Source organism: Bos mutus, chromosome X (assembly GCF_027580195.1).
Source record: "Bos mutus isolate GX-2022 chromosome X, NWIPB_WYAK_1.1, whole genome shotgun sequence".
Classification (NCBI taxonomy): Eukaryota; Metazoa; Chordata; class Mammalia; order Artiodactyla; family Bovidae; genus Bos; species Bos mutus.
The window spans coordinates 94,225,167-94,244,509 of NC_091646.1; the positions used below are offsets into that span (position 1 = coordinate 94,225,167).

A 19,343-nucleotide genomic window follows, 5' to 3' on the forward strand; every position below is an offset into this window, starting at 1 on the left:
TCTCCACCAGTCTGGCTTCTGTGATCTCCATCCTGCTTCCCAGAATCAACAAACACTAACATTTACATATTTTAGTAAACTCAGAGTTTTCAGGTAAAATTTAGGAACCCTTTATTTTAATCCATGAACCATGCCATTCCCTTCATTCTTCCTCCAGAGGCACCATTGTTGTGATTTTCATACTTCTACTATTCACGGGCACCCACATTCACCAGAGCCTCACCTCACCCCCCCCCCCATATACCACATTGCTTATTAGGGGGAAATGGATTTTGTATTTTCCAGGGTCCCATGGAACCCCTTCTCCCTCCCTCTGTGGAAATCCCAACCTGTCTGTGGACAGGGCATTGGTAGCTGGAGAGACTCCTGGATACCTGTTTTAAAACTTGAAAAGTTAGGAGTTTGCACACACACATCAACCAGAGACCTTTATTTCTTTAGGAACCAATAACTTTATTGCAAGGAATGGCAAAATTGAAAGAAGAAAAACTTCAGTGAACTTTTCTGCAAGGGCAATACTGGGGACTGCATAGCAGACAGAGTGACCTTGTACAATCACCCCTCACTCTGGGAAAAGTCCACTTTTGGACTTAGAGTCCAGGTATCAGTTTTTCTTGTCACCATCACCCAGGGTAAGCTTGTCAAAGAGGTACTCTGCCAGGCCGTCTTCCGGGGACCCCATCTTACTCAGGATGCTGACATGGCCCGCCAGCTCCTTGGTGAACTCCGCCTGCTGGTTCAGGTAGCCGGTCTCCAGGAAGTGGCACAGGTGGGGGTCGCGCTTTTCGGTGGCCAGCTGGTGCAGGTCGAGCAGGCTCTGGTTGATGTGCTCCTCTACGTTCAGAGCATCTTGCATGGCTTTGAGACCACTCTCCCACTCTTGGGTCTCCAGCTTCCTGATGTTGTGGAAGGAGACGCGGCCCCCGCGCTGGTTCTGCAGGAACATCAGGCTCTCAGCCCTCTTGTTATGCTCTTGGGAGTGGAGCAGGAAGAAGCGGGAGAAGTGCTTTAAGGCCACATCATCACGGTCGAGGTAGAAGGCCACTGCCAGGCACTGGAAGGAGGCATGGAGCTCCAGGGTGGCGTGGCTGTTGACCGCAGCCTCACACTCTGGGTGGTAGTTCTGGCGTACCTGCGAGGGCGGTGCTGGCTGCATAACTCGCACCGCAGGTGTGGGAGGTGAGAACGCCAGAGTGACCGTGAAGCCACGGCGCCGGTACCGGTGGCCTGGGAGAGTACCCAGGGTGAACTATTAAGGTGGCCTGAGACAGGCGGCTCAAATCAGGGCGGCAGCTCTGGGATGAACTGGAAGAGGATTCCGTTACCAGGTTTACGAGGGGGACAGACGTTCCATTTCTGTTGGAGAGGGGGCGTGCTGGTGGGCGGAGCCCGAGCCCAGTGTTCCAGGTTCCACCAGAGCCTGGGTGGGGCAAGACTGAGCTGAGCACCTGGCATCTATTATATTTTAAATTTTGCTGTAATATTTCTGTTTTTCAAGGACTTTCTCTTGTTCTCTAATTGCTCCCTTTTACAGCACCCTATTCTCATTTTATAAACCTGCTGGCTTCCTTAGAGGATATGAATTTGCATTTTTTGGTAATGTTCTTTTCTTTTCCTGTATTATATTTTTTTTCCTCTAGAAATAGTTCTGTTTGTTCATCATGATCCTCTCGTTCACTTCCCTCAAATATCTGGCAAGCATTTATCCATCTGTATTTGGGAATAAAGGATTCATTGGATTAGCCTCAGAATCAAATGATTAGCATGGATCTGATGTACAGTTATGACGTCCATTTCATCAACATGCATCTCCTTTGTATGGTAGGGGGGAGTGTGTCAGTTCCTTTGGGTGTATGTGGCATAAAACTTTTAAGGTAGTATAGGGACCCTTCCAAATGCTAAAAGCATGGCATTTCTCTGACATCAGAAAACTTAAGTGGATTGCTCTTCAGATAGATGTGTCCTGTTTTGCCTCATGTCTGCTCTAATTTGGGTTCCTTTCCGGGACAAGTAATTCACTGTCTTTGGAGTGTAGTTTTGGGAGATTAAGCTGATCAAATGCCACTTTGGCTTTGTCCAATGTAAGGAAGATTGGGGTAGGGTCAGAGCTTGGGTGTGGAAAACAGAACTGTTGTTCAGAGAGGAACTCTTCAACCTCACAGTCCACCAGGACCTTCTGCACTGCTTGGATTTTATCAGCTCTGTTCTTGAACTTTCTTTGAATGTGCTTGACTTTCTACTACAGGCATATTATTTTATTGTTCTTTATTTTTTTTAATGAAGTATGGTTTATTTATACTATGTTAGTTTCAGGTGTACAACTTAGTGATTCAATATTTCTATAGACTATACTCTATTCAAAGTTACTATAAAAATAACTGGTTCTATTCCCTGTGCTCTATAACATATCTTTGTAGCTTATTTATTTTATACAGAATAGTTTGTACCTCTTAATCCCCTATTCCTGTCTTGTACCTCTTCCTTCCTTTCTCCTTCTCCCTTCTGCCTTTTTGTCTCCCCTTCCCTACTAGTGGAACCTGTTAACCATTAGTTTGTTATCTAAATCTGTAAATCTCTTTCTGTTTTGTTACATTCATTTGCTCTGTTTTTTTGATTCTAAATATAAGTGATAACATACAGTATATGTCTTTCTCTGTCTGACATTTCATGAAGCATAATATCCTCCAGGTTCATTCGTGTTGTTGCAAGTGGCAGATTTTGTCTTTTTATGGCTGAATAGTATTCCATTATAGTATTCTGTACACCACATCTTTATCCATTCATCTGTTGATGGATACTTGGGCTATTGTAAATAATGTTGCTATGAACATTGGGTTACATGCATCTTTTCAAATTAGTGTTTTTATTTTATTTTCTTTGGATATATGCCCAGGAGTGGAATTCCTGGGTCATATGGTAGTCCTATTTTTCATTTTCTGAGAATTCTCCATACTGTTTTCTACAGTAGCTTCACCAATTTACATTCCCACCAACAGAGTACTAGGGTTCTCTTTTCTTCACATCCTTGCCAACACTTGCTATTTGTGGTCTTCTTGATGATAGCCATTCTGACAGGTATGAGGAGATTTCTCAAGTGTTTTTGATTTGCATTTCTCTAACTAGTGATGTTGAATATCTTTTCATGTGCCTTTTGGCCATCTGTATGTCCTCCCTGGAAAAATGTCCACTCACGCATTCTGCCCATTTTTCAGTTGGGTTGTTTGGGTTCTTTTTTTTTTTTTTTTTTGTTGAGTTGGTTACATATTTTTCATATTAACCCATCATTCATATCATTTGAAAATATTTTTTCCCATTCAGTTGGTTGTCTTTTTGTTTTGTTGATGGCTTCCTTTGATGTGCAAAAGTTTTAAATTTACTTATGTCCCATTTGTTTATTTTTTCTTTTATTTCCTTTGCTTAGGAGACAGGTCTAAAATACTGCTACCTTTTATGTCAAATAGTGTTTTTTCTTCTAGGAGTTCTATGGTTTCTGGTCTAACATGTAGGTCTTTAATCCAGTTTTAGTTTGTTTTTGTATATGGTGTGGAAATGTTCTAATCTCATTCTTTTGCATATAGCTGTCCAGTTTTCCCAGCACCACTTATTGAAGAGACTGTCTTTTTTCTGTTGTATATTCTTGCTTTCCTTTGTGGTAGATTAACTGACCATAATGTACATGGCTTTATTTCTGGGCACTCTATTCTGTTCACCTGATCTATGCATCTGTTTTGTGCCTTTTTTAGCTACTGTTTTGATACTGTAGCTTTGTAGCATGGTCTGAAATCACCGTGCATGATAGCTCCAGCTTTGTTCTTTTTTTCTTAACATTGCTTTGTCTTTGTGGTTCCATATGAATTTTAGGATTATTTGTTCTAAGTTTTGTGGAAAATGTCATGGGTATTTTGAGAGGGATTGCATTAAATCTGTAGATTGCTTTGGACAATATGGACATTTTAACAGTATTCTTCTCATCCATGAAGGTGCCATAGCTTTCCCCTTCTTTGTATCATCTTCAGTTTCCTTCATCAGTGTTTTATAGTTTTCAGAGTATAAGTCTTTCACTTCCTTGGTTAAGTTTATTCCTATATATTTTTTGATGTGATTTTAAATGAGGTTGTTTTCTTGCTTTCCCTTTCTGATAGCTCATTTATTACTAATTGAACTTTACTACTAGTAAACAATCTGTTCAGATTTTTTGTTTCTTCCAGATTCAGTCTTGGAAATTTTTGTATTTATAGAAATTTATCCATTTTTTCTAGGTTGTCCAATTTGTTGGCATATAACTGTTCATAATATTCTTTTATGATTTTTGTACCTTTGTGATATTAATTATAATTTCTCCTCTTTCATTTCTTATTTGGTTTACTTTGGTCCTCTCTCTTTTTGTCTCTAGGCTTTTGGGTTTGTTTATCTTAAATTATTTTTTCTTTTAATTTTTAGTTGGATGATAATTACAATATTGTGATAGCTTCTGCCATCCATCAACATGAATCAGCCATAGGTATACATATGTCCCCTCCCTCTCAAAGCTCCCATCCCACCCCCTAGGTTGTCACAGAGCACTGGCTTTGGGTTCCCTGCATCATACAGCAAATTCCCATTGGCTATCTATTTTACATATGGTAATGTATATGTTTCAGTACTACTTTCTCAAGTCATCTCACCCTCTCCCTCCCTCTCAGTGACCCTAAGTCTGTTCTTTATGTCTGTATCTCCTTTGCTGCCCTGCAAATAGGATCATCAGTACCTTCTTTCTAGATTCCATATATACGCATTAATATGATATTTGTCTTCTCTTTTTTAATTTAGCTTCACCTTGTGCAATAGGCTCTAGGTTCATCTACCTCATTAGAACTGATTCAGATGTGTTCCTTTTTATGGCTGAGTAATATTCCATTGCTTACATATAGCACAATTTCTTTATCCATTCATCTGCCCATAGAGATCTAGGTTGCTTCCATGTTCTAGCTATTGTACCTAGTGCTGCAATGAACATTGGGATACGTGTGTCTTTTTCAATAATGCTTTCCTCAGAGTATATGCCCAGTGGTGAGATTGCTGGGTCATATGATGGTCTTAATCCTAGTTTTTTGTTGTGTTTTTAAGGAATCTCCATACTGTTCTCCATAGTGGCTGTATCAATTTGCATTCCTACCAACAGTGCAGGAGGATTCCCTTTTCTCCACACCTTCTCCAGCATTTATTGTTTGTAGACTTTTTGATGATGGTGATTCTGACCAGTGTAAGGTGATACCTCATTGTAGTTTTTATTTGCATGTCTCTAATAATAAGTGATGTTGAGCATCTTTTCTTGTGTTTATTAGCCATCTGTATGTCTTCTTTCGATAAATGTCTGTTTAGGTCTGCCCACTTTTTGATTGGGTTTTTTGTTTTTCTGGTATTGAGCTGCATGAGCTGCTTGTATATTTTGGAGATTAATCCTTTGTCAGTTGTTTCATTTGCTATTATTTTCTCCCATTCTGAGAGTTGTCTTTTCATCTTACTTCTAGTTTCCTTCATTGTGCAAAAGCTTTTAAGTTTAATTAGGTCCCACTTGTTTGTTTTTGTTTTTATTTTCTTTACTCTAGGAGATAGGTCATAGAAGATCTTGCTGTGATTTATGTCAAAGAGTGTTCTGCCTATGTTTTCCTCTAAGAGTTTTACAGTTTCTGATCTTACATTTAGGTCTTTAATGCATTTTAAGTTTTTTCTGTTTGTGTGTGTGTGTGTGTGTGTGTGTGTGTGTGTGTGTGTATGGTGTTAGGAAACACTCTAATTCCATTCTTTTCCATGTAGGTGCCTAATTTTCCCAGCACCATTTATTGAAGAGACTGTCTTTTCTCTGGTGTATGTTTTTGCCTCTTTTGTCGAAGATAAGGTGCCCATAGGTGCATGGATTTATCTCTGGGCTTTCTATCTATACAAATGTAGACCAATGGAACACATTGGTCCATATTGCTGTTTTTGTGCCAGTACCATAGTGCCTTAATGCCTATAGCTTTATAATATGATCTGAAGTCAGGGAAGTTGATTCCTCCAACTCCATTCTTCTTAAGATTGCTTTGGCTGTTTGGGGACTTTTGTGTCTCCATACAAATTTTGAAATTATTTGTTCTAGTTCTGTGAAGAATACCATTGGTAGTTTGATTGGGATCACATTGAATCTATAGATTGCTTTGAGTAATATGGTCATTTAAGACAAGGGTGCCCACACTCACCACTATTATTCAACATAGTTTGGGAAGTCCTAGCCATAGCAATCAGAGAAGAAAAAGAAATGAATCCAGATTGGAAAAGAAGTAAAACTCTCACTGTTGGAAGATAACATGATTCTTTCATAGAAAACCCTAAAGATGACACCAGAAAATTACTAGCCCTAATCATTGAGTATAGAAAAGTGACAGAGTATAAAATTAATACACGGAAATCCTTTGCACCCCTATACACTAACAAAGAAAAGTCAGAAAGTGAAATTAAGAAAACAATCCCATTCACCATTGCAACAAAAATAATAAAATATTTAGGAATAAGTTTACCTAAAGAGACAAAAGACCTGTATGCAGAAAACTATAAGACACTGATGAAAGAAATTAAAGATGACACAAACAGATGGAGAGGTATACCACATTCTTGGATTGGAATAATCAATATTGTGGTTTTATTCTTTTCAAAAAAAAATCTCTTGGTTTCATTGATCTTTTCTATGGGTTTTTGAATCTCTCTTATTTTCTCTCTGCTGTTTATAATTTCCTTCCTTCTACTAACTTTGTTCTTATTTTTCTAATTCTCACAGATGGTAGGTTAGGTTGTTTGAGATTTTTGTTTCTTGAGGTATGCTTGTATCACTATAATGTTCCCTCTTAGAACTGCTATTGTTGCGACCCATAGATTTTGGGTTTATTCTGTGGGTGTTTTTTTTTTTTTTTTTGGTGGTGGTGGTTTGGAGAGGGGACCATACCATACAGCATGTGAGATCTTATTAATAGTTCCCCAACCAGATTTGAACCCACACCTCCTGCATTGGAAGTGCAGAGTCTTAACCACTGAACTGCCATAGAAGTCCCCTTATCTCATAGATTTTGGAAAGTTGTGTTTCCATTGTCATTTGTCTTGAGGTATTTTCTAATATCCTCTTTGATTTCTTCATTGACCCACTGGTTTTTGTAGTGTTTTCCCATTTTTCTTCCTGTAATTAATTTCTGGTTTTATACCATTGTGGTCTGAAAAAATGCTTAATATGCTTTCTATCCTCTTAAATTTGTTGAGACTGGTGTTTTGGCCTTAGTATGTGATCCAACCTGGAGAATATTCCATGTATACTTGAATATGTATCCTGCTGTTTTGGGATAGAATGTCTTATAGATATCTATGAAGTCCAGCTGGTGTATTGTGTCATTTAAGATTTCTGTTCCCTTATTTGATTTTCTCTCTGGATGATCTGTCCATTGATATAAGTGAGGTGTTAATGTTCCCTACTATTATTGTATTATTGTCTGTTTATCCTGTTATGTCTGATAATATTTGCTTTATATATTTAGATGTTCCTATCGGAAAAGGCAATGGCACCCCACTCCAGTACTCTTGCTTGGAAAATCCCATGGACGGAGGAGCCTGTTAGGCTGCAATCCATGGGGTCGCTAAGAGTTGGACACGACTGAGCGACTTCCCTTTCACTTTTCACTTTCATGCATTGGAGAAGGAAATGGCAACCCACTCCAGTGTTCTTGCCTGGAGAATCCCAGGGACAGGGGAGCCTGGTGGGCTGCCATCTATGGGGTCGCACAGAGTCAGACACGACTGAAGTGACTTAACATAGCATAATAGATGTGTATATGATAACAAATGTTATATCCTCTTCTGGTATTGATCCCTTTATCATTATATGATGCCTTTCTTTGTCTTTTGTTATAGACTTTGTTTTAACATCTATTTTGTCTCATATGAGTATTGCCACCTCTGCTTTTTTGTCATTTCCATTTGCATGAGAAATCTTTTTCCATCCTTTCACTTTAAGCCTATCCTTGTCTTTAGCTCTTAAATAAGTCTCTTGTAGGTGGCATATAGATGGTCTTTTTTTTTTTCTATCCAGTAATATTGTTTTTTTTCTATCCAGTCATCCACCTTTTTTCTTCAGATTGGATCATTAAGTCCATTGACCTTTAAAGTGATTATTGATGTGTATTGTACTTACTACCAGTTTGTTATTTATTTTCTGGTTGTTTTTGTAGTGACTCTGTTCTTTTCTTCTTTTAATTTCTTCCCTGATGATTGGATGATTTTCTTTAGTGGCATAGTTGTGTTCCTTTCTGTCTAGTTTTTGTGAATCTGTTGTAGGTTTTTGATTTGTGGTTACCTTGGGATTCAGATATGGTGACTTATAACTATAATTGTTTTAAACTGGTAGTCATTTAAATTCAAACATATTGTAAAAGGTCTTCATTATTTTAGCTCCCCTCCTTCACATTTTGTGTTTTTGATGTCATATTTTACATCTTCATATTTATGCCTTAACTATTATTGTATTTATAGTTGATTTTTCAGTTTTTTGTCTATTAATATCTATACTAGCTTATTTAAATGGTTACTCCATAACTTTTACTATATATTTGCCTTTACTAGTGGGGTTTTTCCTTTTCTGTAGATTCTTAGTTCTTGTTGTAGTCTTTGCTTTTCTATGCAGAGGAGATTCTTTACTATTTTCTTTAGGATTGATTTAGTATTGATGGACTCTTAGTTTTTGCTTCTCTGGAAAGTTCCTTATCTCTTTTTCAATTCTGAATGATAATTTTGCTGGGTAGGGTATCTTAGGTTATAGGATTTTCCCTTTAATCACTTTAAAAATACCATGCCTCTACCTTCTGGCTTGCAAAGTTTCTGCTATCAGTCAGCTGATAGCATTATGGGTGTTCCCTTGTATATGATTCTATTTTTCTCTTGTTGCCTTTAGAATTCTGTTTAATTTTTGCCACTTTAATTATGATACGTTCTGGTGTAGGTCTTTTTGCTTTCATTTTATTTTGGAACTTCTCTGCTTCCTATGCCTGGATAACAATTTCCTTCAGGTTTGGGAATTTTTCATCCATAAATCTATCAAATTTATTTTTGACCTCTTTTTTTTTTTATTAACTATACTCCTTTATGACTTCTATAATACAAATGTTAGTATTATTTGATGTTGTCCTAGAGGTCCCTTCAGTTGTTCTCATTTTTTGAACTGGACTGTTTTTTTTTCTTTTTGCTGTTCTGATTGAGTGGTTTTCATTATTTTATGTTTCAGATCACTTATGCATGCTTCTGTATCACTTAGTCTGCTGTTAATCCCTCATAGTGTTTTGTTTTGTTTTGTTTTTTTTCCGTTTAACTTATTGTATTCTTCAGCTCTGACTGGTTCTTTTTTATATTTTCTAGTTCCTTGTTAAAATTCTTGCTATATTCATCTATTCTTTTCCCTAGTTCACTTAGCATTCTTATTACTAATTATTTGAACTCATTATCTAGTAAATTAATCACCTGTTTCAGTATTTTTTTCAGAGTTTTTTCTTGTGTGTGTGTGTGAAATAAATTCCTTCATCTTCTCATTTTGTTTAACTTTGTCTATCTCTATGAAATTAGGTAAAACAGTTACCAATCCCATTCTTGAAGGGGTGTCCTTTTGTGGGAACATCCTTATACAATTTGTGTGTGCCCAGTAGCTTTGGTGGTAGAGCTGAATCTGAAGTGAGCATGAATCATATCTTCCCCAAGGATTTCCTGGCAACTATCACCTTGGTGAGCAGTAGGGCTGGAGATGGAGAAGCTAGAGTCAGAGCCAGGTATGAGATGGGGCTTCTCCTATGCTGAGTGGCAAATGCCACTCTATTAGGGGTGGGATTGAGTCCCAAAGTGCTGGAGCAGAAGCCTAGAGGGTTGGGTCTAAGCTGGTTATGTTTCCTCTAAATGTATGTTCTCCCTTCTCCCAGCATCAACATTTTGACCCTGGAAGGGAGCAGCACTGGAGCAAGAGGGGCCAGAGTGGGTTCCTTGTGTGGGTCTGGGCTTGTGCTTGGTTCGTCCCAGCACCCAGTCTGAGTTCCAGATATTCCTGACCTGCTGCCTCCCTAGAGTGCCATCATTGGCTGCCCTTGCCCCATTTAGATGTAGTGCTGGGTCTGAGCCAGCTCCATACCCCACAACTGTGCACTCTCTTCAGCAATGGCAGCCTTTGCCTTAGTGGGGAGCTGTGTGATGGAGCAAGACGGGCCAGATCATGCACTTGGAATGGACTGGGGTATGCACTAGGGTGGTTGCAGGAAACTGGTTAGAGTCCCATTCAGTCTCAATCTTATTCCTCTACAAGTGTGTACATGAGTGGTGTCTAGGTTTCTCACAGCACCCTTGCCAGTGCTATTGGTCTTCAAACCAGCCAAGGGACTCATCTTACCTGGATCAGACCCCAGATCTGGGGTGCCCAGTATGTGGTTTGAACCACTCACCCCCCAGGGAAGATTCCAAGCACATGTGATCTCCCTCGTCTGTGTTCCCTGCTAGGAGCGCAGGTCCCAATCCTATTGCTTCTCCTCCCTCCCTTCCTTCCTTCCTTCCTTCCTATGTGTATCTTTCTTCCAGTCTTCATTGTAGAATAGAAGAGCCTTCTTGTAAGTCTCCATTTTGTTTTCAGTGATAAATTACTCCAAGTGTAGATGTATTTTTGATCTGTTCATGAGGGGAGGTAAGCTCAGCGTCCTCCTCCTTTGGTATCTTGATCTCCCAGTAGTCTGCTGCAGTTACTTTTAATTCTCTGGTTTTATAATTGTGAAAGCATATCATGGTTTTATCTTTCATGCATGCCTCAAAATCTCTGGTTTGCTAACTATATCCTTTCTCATTTAGATAATTGTTTTTTTTTCTAGTCTGCCAGTATGAGTCAACTATCACTTTTTACTATTTGAAAATAAAATGCTTGTTTTTTAAAAAGTTAATACATTTGCATGGCTTAAAAACCACATAGTTTTCTCTCTGTAGTCAATCAGTGGAGTATTATTAGAATAAGAAAAAGAAAGAGAAAGAAAAACAAATAATACTCATGTGAAGAAAAATCATAGACACATAAGAGAGGAATCTTTAGAAACTTATTCTTTAGAATCATGTAATTTTTGAGTATACATGGAGCATTTACCTAGACAGACTAAATTCTGGGCCACACAACAGGTCTCTGTAAATTTTAACAGATTTAAATCATGCAAGATATGTTCTCTGACCACAGTGGGATTAAACTAGAAATCATTAACAGTAAGATATTTGATAAATCCCCAAATATTTGAAAGCTAATAATAGAATATACTTCTAAACAATCCAAAAGTCAAAGAATAATGGGTGTATTAAAATTATTTGGAATGGACCCATGGGCAGAGGAGCCTGGAGGGCCACAGTCCATAGGGTCACAAAGAGTCAGACACAACTGGAGTGACTTGACAGGCAGTAAGTAAAATACAACATATCAACATTTGTGAAATGTGGCTAAATCATTGCTTAGGTGGAAATGTATAAGAACCAAACGCCTGTATTAAAAAACAAAAAGAAGTCTCAAATTATTGAACTTCCCATCTTAAGAAATGGAAAGAATGAGGAACAAAAGAAATCTAAATCAAGCAGAGGGAAGAGTTTGTTGCAAGCCAAGCAGTGTCTTATAACCTGGGACAAAGCTAAGATGTTGAGGAGCATGTCTACTATTATTGGGGACTGGCCCCAGGGAGAGACCAGTGGGTCAACTTTAGGGTCTGTGGTTGAACTGGCCATTTGGAACAGACGTCTAAGTGAGAACTCTTTCTACTGTGTGATGATGAAAGATACTGAAACAAAGACTGGGGACAGACTGAGAGTTCCTTTTAGGCTCTGGGCCGAGGAAAATTGAGGCTTGGTCCTTTGAATGACCTTTGTGCCTGGAAGCAAGTGACTGGAGAAAAAGAGCCAATTCAGAATCATATATCCTTCTTGTCAGTTATCTAACTTCCTGCCCCTAGGGAAAAAGATGGAAATCCAACCTTCATGCTAAGATTGCCCTTGAAGCATGACACATCTCCTTTCTTGATTTTCCTTGACGTGTTTTAAAATTTTTATTTTAATCTGTATCAAAAGGCTGTATACGGCACGGTTCCGTTTATGTGAAATGTCTAGAATGGACAAACCTATAGAGAAAAAAATGTAGATTAGTATTTGCCAGGGGCTAGAGGGAAGGGGAATGGGGAGTGACTGCTAATGGGTATGAATGGGTACATGGCTTCTTTGGGGGATAATGAAAATGCCTTGAAGTGATGTAGTCGTGTGATTGTTGCATTACTCTTCAAATGTACTAAAAAACATTGAGTGGTATACTTGGAATCGTATGGTATGCAATCATATCTTGATGAGGCTGTTATTTTTTTTTTAAAAAGGAACAGTGTGTCAGCCAAAGATCAGGCTGTGCAACAGAGATGAAATTCAGAGTAGGCTGTGCAGCTCATTTGTCATGAAATGTTACTAGTTTCATCATTTGGCAATATTGAAGGAAGCAAATTTTCATGTTAATGATGGCTTCTTTTCTACCACCCAGCAGTAGAATAAGATGAATAAAACATTCAGAAAAAAGGATTTAATACTCCTTACGGGAAAAGGAAACTGGTAAAATTGAATCGATCAATGACGTGAAGTGAAGTGAAGTCGCTCAGTCGTGTCTGACTCTTTGCAACACCATGGGCTGTAGCCTACCAGGCTCCTCCGCCCATGGGATTTTCCAGGCAAGAGTACTGGGGTGGGCTGCCATTTCCCTTCTCCAGAGGATCCTCCCAACCCAGGGTTTGAACCCAGGTCTCCCACATTGCAGACAGATGCTTTACCATCTGAGCCACCAGGGAAGCCATGTACACATTCACACCCATTACCAGTCACTTCCCAATCCCCTTCCCTCCAGCCCCTGGCAAATACTAAGCCCTATTATTGAATCCATCAATAATTACTTGTTAATTTCTGTGTGTGAAACTGTTCTAGGTATACTACAGAAGAAAGAAATCCTTGAGAAACAAGTTCCTGGCCTATAAATACTCTGTCTATTAACATCTATTGAATTTGACTTTTCAGCCTCACCCATACTAAATGTATAGGGCATTTTTGTTTGTTTTCACTTTTGTTCTGCCTTTAACATGCTTTATTCAGCATCCATCTTGAGCAGATGCTCTTGATGGCCACTAGATGGAAGCCTAACAACATCTACATTTTCAAATGCTAGTTTTTTGCGATCACTTGATGTATTCAAACTGGATTTGTGGCATGAACAAAAGCTGTCACCAGATTTTTCTTTAAGCTGTCATTGGTTTTTAAAGTCTGAATTGTCATCTGGGTTTATTGCATAATTGCCCAGTCTGAGTAATTTATTGATGTTGCTGTCAGTCATTACAGTCATCCAAACCATAAGTGAGTCTAGTCTTGCCACCTGTTTGGAGACCCAAGATGGACTGAGATTGGACTCTTACCATTCACCTTCTCCCTGCCACTCCAAGAATTCCCTTTCCTTGTGGTAGATTTCATTATTTACTCAAATTCTTTCTTCCCTCCCTGTCCTAATCATGGCTTCATTGATGGTGGTAAATACTCCTCTCTTCTCTGACTTGTGCTGTTCCAACCCAATTGTTTTGGTCAGTGATATATGAGAAGACCTAAGGTTTGTCTGGAGAAGGCAATGGCACTCCACTCCAGCACTCTTGCCTGGAAAATCCCAGGGACGCAGGAGCTTGGTGGGTCGCAGTCCATGGGGTCGCTAAGAGTTGGACACGACTGAGCGACTTCCTTTCACTTTTCACTTTTATGCATTGGAGAAGGAAATGGCAACCCACTCCAGTATTCTTGCCTGGAGAATCCCAGGGATAGGGGAGCCTGGTGGGCTGCCATCTCTGGGGTCGCACAGAGTCAGACACGACTGAAGCGACTTAGTAGTCATAGTAAGATTTGTCAAGTTTGACCAAAAGATGTAAATGTGCTTGCATGGTTGGGCATGGCCTCTTAGGTTTCTTCCATCCACCATTTGAAGAACGTGTCCTAGGCAGGTTGTAGAAAAATGAGACATGTAGAAGAGAAGGGAATCTAGCTCAACCAAACTCAACCTATAGCCAAGCCTAGCACGTAGAACCTGACTCCTGAAAATGTCATTCTACAGACCTGCGAATGTGATTTTGAGGTTCCTTGTTAGACAGCTTTACTGCAGCAAAATTGCCTAAGGCAACTCCGTACGGAAGAGTTTCATACCTAGGTATTTTACGAATGTGTTTCCCCTGTACGGAATGATAGCAGCCAGAATTTGGTTACTGTCAGTTATAAATATAGTGGCTGTTAGCCATTGCAAATTGGTACCTGTTAAAATCACTTTTATTGTCCTAATTCACTTCAGCAAGTCCTTGAATGCAAATCTGTTGAAGAGGATAAGTTTACCCTTATGTTGTGTCTTTCATGCATTGGAGAAGGAAATGGCAACCCACTCCAGTGTTCTTGCCTGGAGAATACCATGGACGGAGAAGCCTGATAGGCTGCAGTCCATGGGGTCGCATAGAATCGGACATGACTGAAGTGACTTAGCAGCAGCACCAGCAGCAGCAGTGTCTTAAGACTGTTACCATGAAAACCAGTAAGCTCAAGGAGCACATGACCCTGTATTCTACATGCAAAGAAAAAAGTGTTTCCTAGGTGACAGTTATTTGGCTTTGGTTCTTTACAGAGTAGGTACGATAAGTTTCTTTTATAAAGTAGCATATGGTGGAGATGGCTGACAGGTATAGAAAAAGATGCTCAACATCATTAATCATCAGGGAGATGCAGATCAAAACCACAATGAGATATCACCTCACCCCTGACATCAAAAAGAACACAAATAATAAATGTTGGAGAGGATGTGGAGGAAAGAACCCTTTTTTACACTGTTGGTTGGAAAGGAAATTGGTGAAGCCACTATGGAAAACAGTATGGAAGTTTCTCAGAAAACTAAAAATAGAGCTACCATATGACCTAGCAATTCCACTGTTAAGTGTATATTGGGGAAATAAAAATAAAAACACCACTTGGAAGAGATATAGGCACCCCATTGTTCATAGTAGCATTACTTATGATAGCCAAGATACCAAAGCAACTCAAGTGCCCATCAACAGATGAATGGATAAAGAAGATGTAGTGTATGAGTGCAGCAGTGCAGGGGACCTTTTGAAGGAGGTCGCCATTATCTTCTTTACCTCCACCATAGTTTGGTCTCAGGTCAAACAACAGGGAGGGAACACAGCCCGCCCATCAACAGAAAACTGGATTAAAGATTTACTGAGCATGGCCCCACCCATCAGAGCAAGACCCAGTTTCCCCCTCAGTCACTCTATGCCATCAGGAAGCGTACAGAAGCCTCTTACCTTATCCATCAGAGGGCAGACAGACTGAAAACCACAGTCACAGAAAACTAATCAAACTGATCACATGGACCCCAACCTTGTCTAACTCAATGAAACTATGATCCATGCCGTGTAGGGCCACCCAAGACGGATGGGTCATGGTGGAGAGTTCTGACAAAATGTGGTCCACTGGAGAAGGGAATGGCAAATCATTTCAGTATTCTTGCCTTGAGAACCCCGTGAGAGGTATGAAAAGGCAAAAAGATAGGACACTGAAAGACGAACTACTCAGGTCGGTAGGTAGGTGCCCAATATGCTACTGGAGAAGAGTGGAGAAATAACTCCAGAAAGAATAAAGAGACAGAGCCAAAGCAAGAACAACACCCAGTTGTGGATGTGACTGGTGATGGAAGTAAAGTCTGATGCTGTAAAGAACAGTATTGCATAGGAACCTGGAATGTTAGCTCCATGAATCAAGGTAAATTGGAAGTGGTCAAACAGGAGATGGCAAGAGTGAACATCGACATTTTAGGAGTCAGCAAACTAAAATGGACTGGAATGGGTGAATTTGATTCAGATGACCGTTATATCTAGTACTGTGGGCAAGAATCCCTTAGAAGAAATGGAGTAGCCCTCAGAGTCAACAGAAGAGTCCAAAATGCAGTTCTTAGGTACAGTCTCAAAAATGACAGAATGATCTCTGTTTGTTTCCAACACAAACCATTCAGTATCACAGTAATCCAAGTCTGTGCCACAACCAGTAATGGTGAAGTAGCTGAAGTTGAATGGTTCTATGAAGACCTACAAGACCTTCTAGAATGAACACCCCCAAAAGATGTCCTTTCCATTACAGGGGACTGGAATGCAAAAGTAGGAAGTCAAGAAACACCTGGAGTAACAGGCAAATTTGGCCTTGGAGTACAAAATGAAGCAGGGCAAAGGCTAATAGAATTTTGCCAAGAGAACACACTGGTCATAGCAAGCACCCTCTTCCAACAACACGAGAGAAGACTCTACACATGGACATCACCAGATGGTCAATAGCGAAATCAGATTGATTATATTCTTTGCAGCCAAAGATGGAGAAGCTATATACAGTCAGAAAAAAACAAGACCAGGAGCTGACTGTGGCTCAGATCATGACTCCTTATTGCAAAATTCAGACTTCAGTTGAAAAAAGGAGGGAAAACCACTAGACCATCCAGGTATGACCTAAATCAAATCCCTTATAATTATACAATAGAAGTGAGAAATAGATTCAAGGGATTAGCTCTGATAGAGTGCCTGAAGAACTATGGACGGAGGTTCATGACATTGGACAGGAGGCAGGGATCAAGACCATCCCCAAGAAAAAGAAATGCAAAAAGGCAAAATGGCCGTCTGAGGAGGCCTTACAAATAGCTGAGAAAAGAAGAGAAGCTAAAGGCAAAGGAGAAAAGGAAAGATATACCCATCTGAATGCAGAGTTCCAAAGAATAGCAAGGAGAGATAAGAAAGCCTTCCTCAGTGATCAATGCAAAGAAATAGAGGAAAACAACAGAATGGGAAAGACTAGAGATCTCTTCAAGAAAATTAGAGATACCAAGGGAACATTTCATGCAAAGATGGGCACAGTAAAGGACAGAAATGGTATGGACCTAACAGAAGCAGAAGATATTAAGAAGATGTGGCAAGAACACACAGAAGAACTATACAAAAAAAAGATCTTCATGACCCAGATAACCACAATGGTGTGATCACTCACCTAGAGCCAGTTGTCCTGGAATGTGAAGTGCAGTGGGCCTTAGGAAGCATCACTATGAACAAAGCTAGGGGAGGTGACGGAATTCCAGTTCAGCTATTTCAAATCCTAAAAGATGATGCTGTGAAAGTGCTGCACTCAATATGCCAGCAAATTTGGAAAACTCAGCAGTCGTCACAGGACTGGAAAAGGTCAGTTTTCATTCCAATCCCAAAGAAAGGCAATGCCAAAGAATGTTCAAACTACCACACAATTTTACTCATCTCACACTCTAGCAAAGTAATCCTCAAAATTCTCTAAGCCAGGCTTCAGCAGTTCATGAACCATGGACTTCTTGATGTTTAAACTGGATTTACCTGTTTTTCAGTGTTAGCCAAATTAAATTTCCTTTTAGGAAGATAAAGACTATGCATATTGTGATTGCCATGAGGGCACAATCACCATTGTACCAACAATACCCCAACTAGGCATGGCAGACAGTTATTATTAGATAATTATTATTTTTACAAAATGAATGATTTAACAATTGAACAAATCAACCAACCAATGAATGCAATCATATGCTCTGGTTTGGGGGGCAGTCTGAGAAAGGCAGTAACTGTCTCAAGGTATAAGTTGTCAAATGTCATGGCACCCAGCAGAAATCCACACTGATCTTTTTTTAACATGCAGATTTCCTTGTTCAGCTCTGGCTACAGAGTGCAGGTGGAACACTAGCAGTGCTGGAAACATTTTCAGTGATAGCAGTTTATATAGTTGAGGGGCTGGAGAACTTTACAGAGGGAAATTTTCTAAGAAAGAGCTCTTCAGTCTTCAAAAGCAGATACTAACAAGAATGTGAGATTGAAGCATATAAAATCTGAATGTATATAGAGAAAATTAATGTAAATTTGTTTTTTAAAATTCCAGGATGAATAGTCACTCTTTGGAGGTTGAAAAAAATAGTTTAGGTCAAATTAAAGACACCAGTGCATACTTTACAAAGTAGAGACTGGATGTGAAGGACATGTTTCACCCATAGGGTGTATAGCCTCAAAATATTCATGAGGTTAATAAAGTATTAGATGCACTCATGGAATAAAGAGTTTGCAAGACAATTAAGGGGGGTTTCCAGCATGATCTTTAGCTTTTAAAGTCAGTAAAGAGAGAAAAGTACCAAATAGGGTAAAAATTTGGTGCTATTAATGTCATCTGAAATACTGATTGGACAGTGGGTGGTATTTCATATGTTCCATTGCTGTGTTCTGATGAAAGTGATTAATAATATACACTGTTTTAAAAACATACAAAAGACTGCGAACAGTATGTAAAGAATGAGATAATTAAGGGCTTGTGTGAACGTATCTGTAAATCTGTGGGCCCAGAGTGCTGGAAGTGAGCCACACTAATGGATCACATACCAAAGCCTTGGTATCAACTGCCCCCGCTCTCTTCAGTCATCACCATCAAACTATGCTGTAGAATCCAAACTTCTGGTCTGGGATTATGTGGGAAAATGTCACATGAGTGCATCTGCTGGGGGAGAGGAAGGGATGGAGGAGATGGTGGTGCTGGTGGTTGAGGGCCCTGAGTAATAATACTGTCTCTGAGGAGAGAAGAGATACTTACATGGGAGAAAAACTGTTTAGGGTCTGAAGTCATGATTCACATGTTGTCATTTGGATCCCTTAATCATGTTTACAGTTTAGAAACAACACATTTTGTAGACTCCTCCATGTTAGGAAATGAGAGGGTAACAGGCAGGAAGGCCAGGGGTCTCAAACAGAGGAAATAGCCTGCAATTGTCAGACATTTTTCTCTCTCTTAAGCGGCAGGAGGAAACAAACTAGCGATTATTTTTTCCTTCTCTATACAAATTTAAAAGGAGGTTTCTCTTAAAATACTGTGTTGCCTTAATGACACCTGGCTTCACCTGAAGTTAACTATTCTCAAACTTAGAGATAACTAATGCCTTTTTCTTATGGAAATGTTTGTCTTAAGCTATGCTAATGTACTATGCATTTACCCCAAACTCTGTCTTCAAGTCGATTCTGCCTCTTGGCTCAGAACCTACTTGACAAACCAGTATGTTATACTCAGATATTATTCCTCTAATCTATGTAAACAAAACTATTTGTATGGTGATCTTCCCTTCTTCAAGATTCAAGTTAATCATTTTATGGCCCAGGATGAGCCATTTGGTGCCAAGATTATCCCAAAATGCATCTTATGGGTGAGGGGCCTGGTGC

At 39.5% G+C, this 19,343-nt stretch overlaps 1 protein-coding gene across 1 annotated transcript; it reads right to left on the reverse strand.

The window, feature by feature from the left end:
- Nucleotides 1-604: 604 nt before the first annotated feature.
- LOC102264724 (ferritin heavy chain) lies at nt 605-1,156 on the reverse strand. The gene has a single exon (XM_005889420.3). The coding sequence runs from the start codon at nt 1,154-1,156 to the stop codon at nt 605-607; it is 552 nt and encodes a 183-aa protein (XP_005889482.2).
- Between the last annotated feature and the right edge of the window lie 18,187 nt (nt 1,157-19,343).

Excerpts from the sequence above, each read along its gene's own strand:
- LOC102264724 (XM_005889420.3), bottom strand. The coding sequence starts at position 1,156 with ATGCAGCCAGCACCGCCCTCGCAGGTACGCCAGAACTACCACCCAGAG.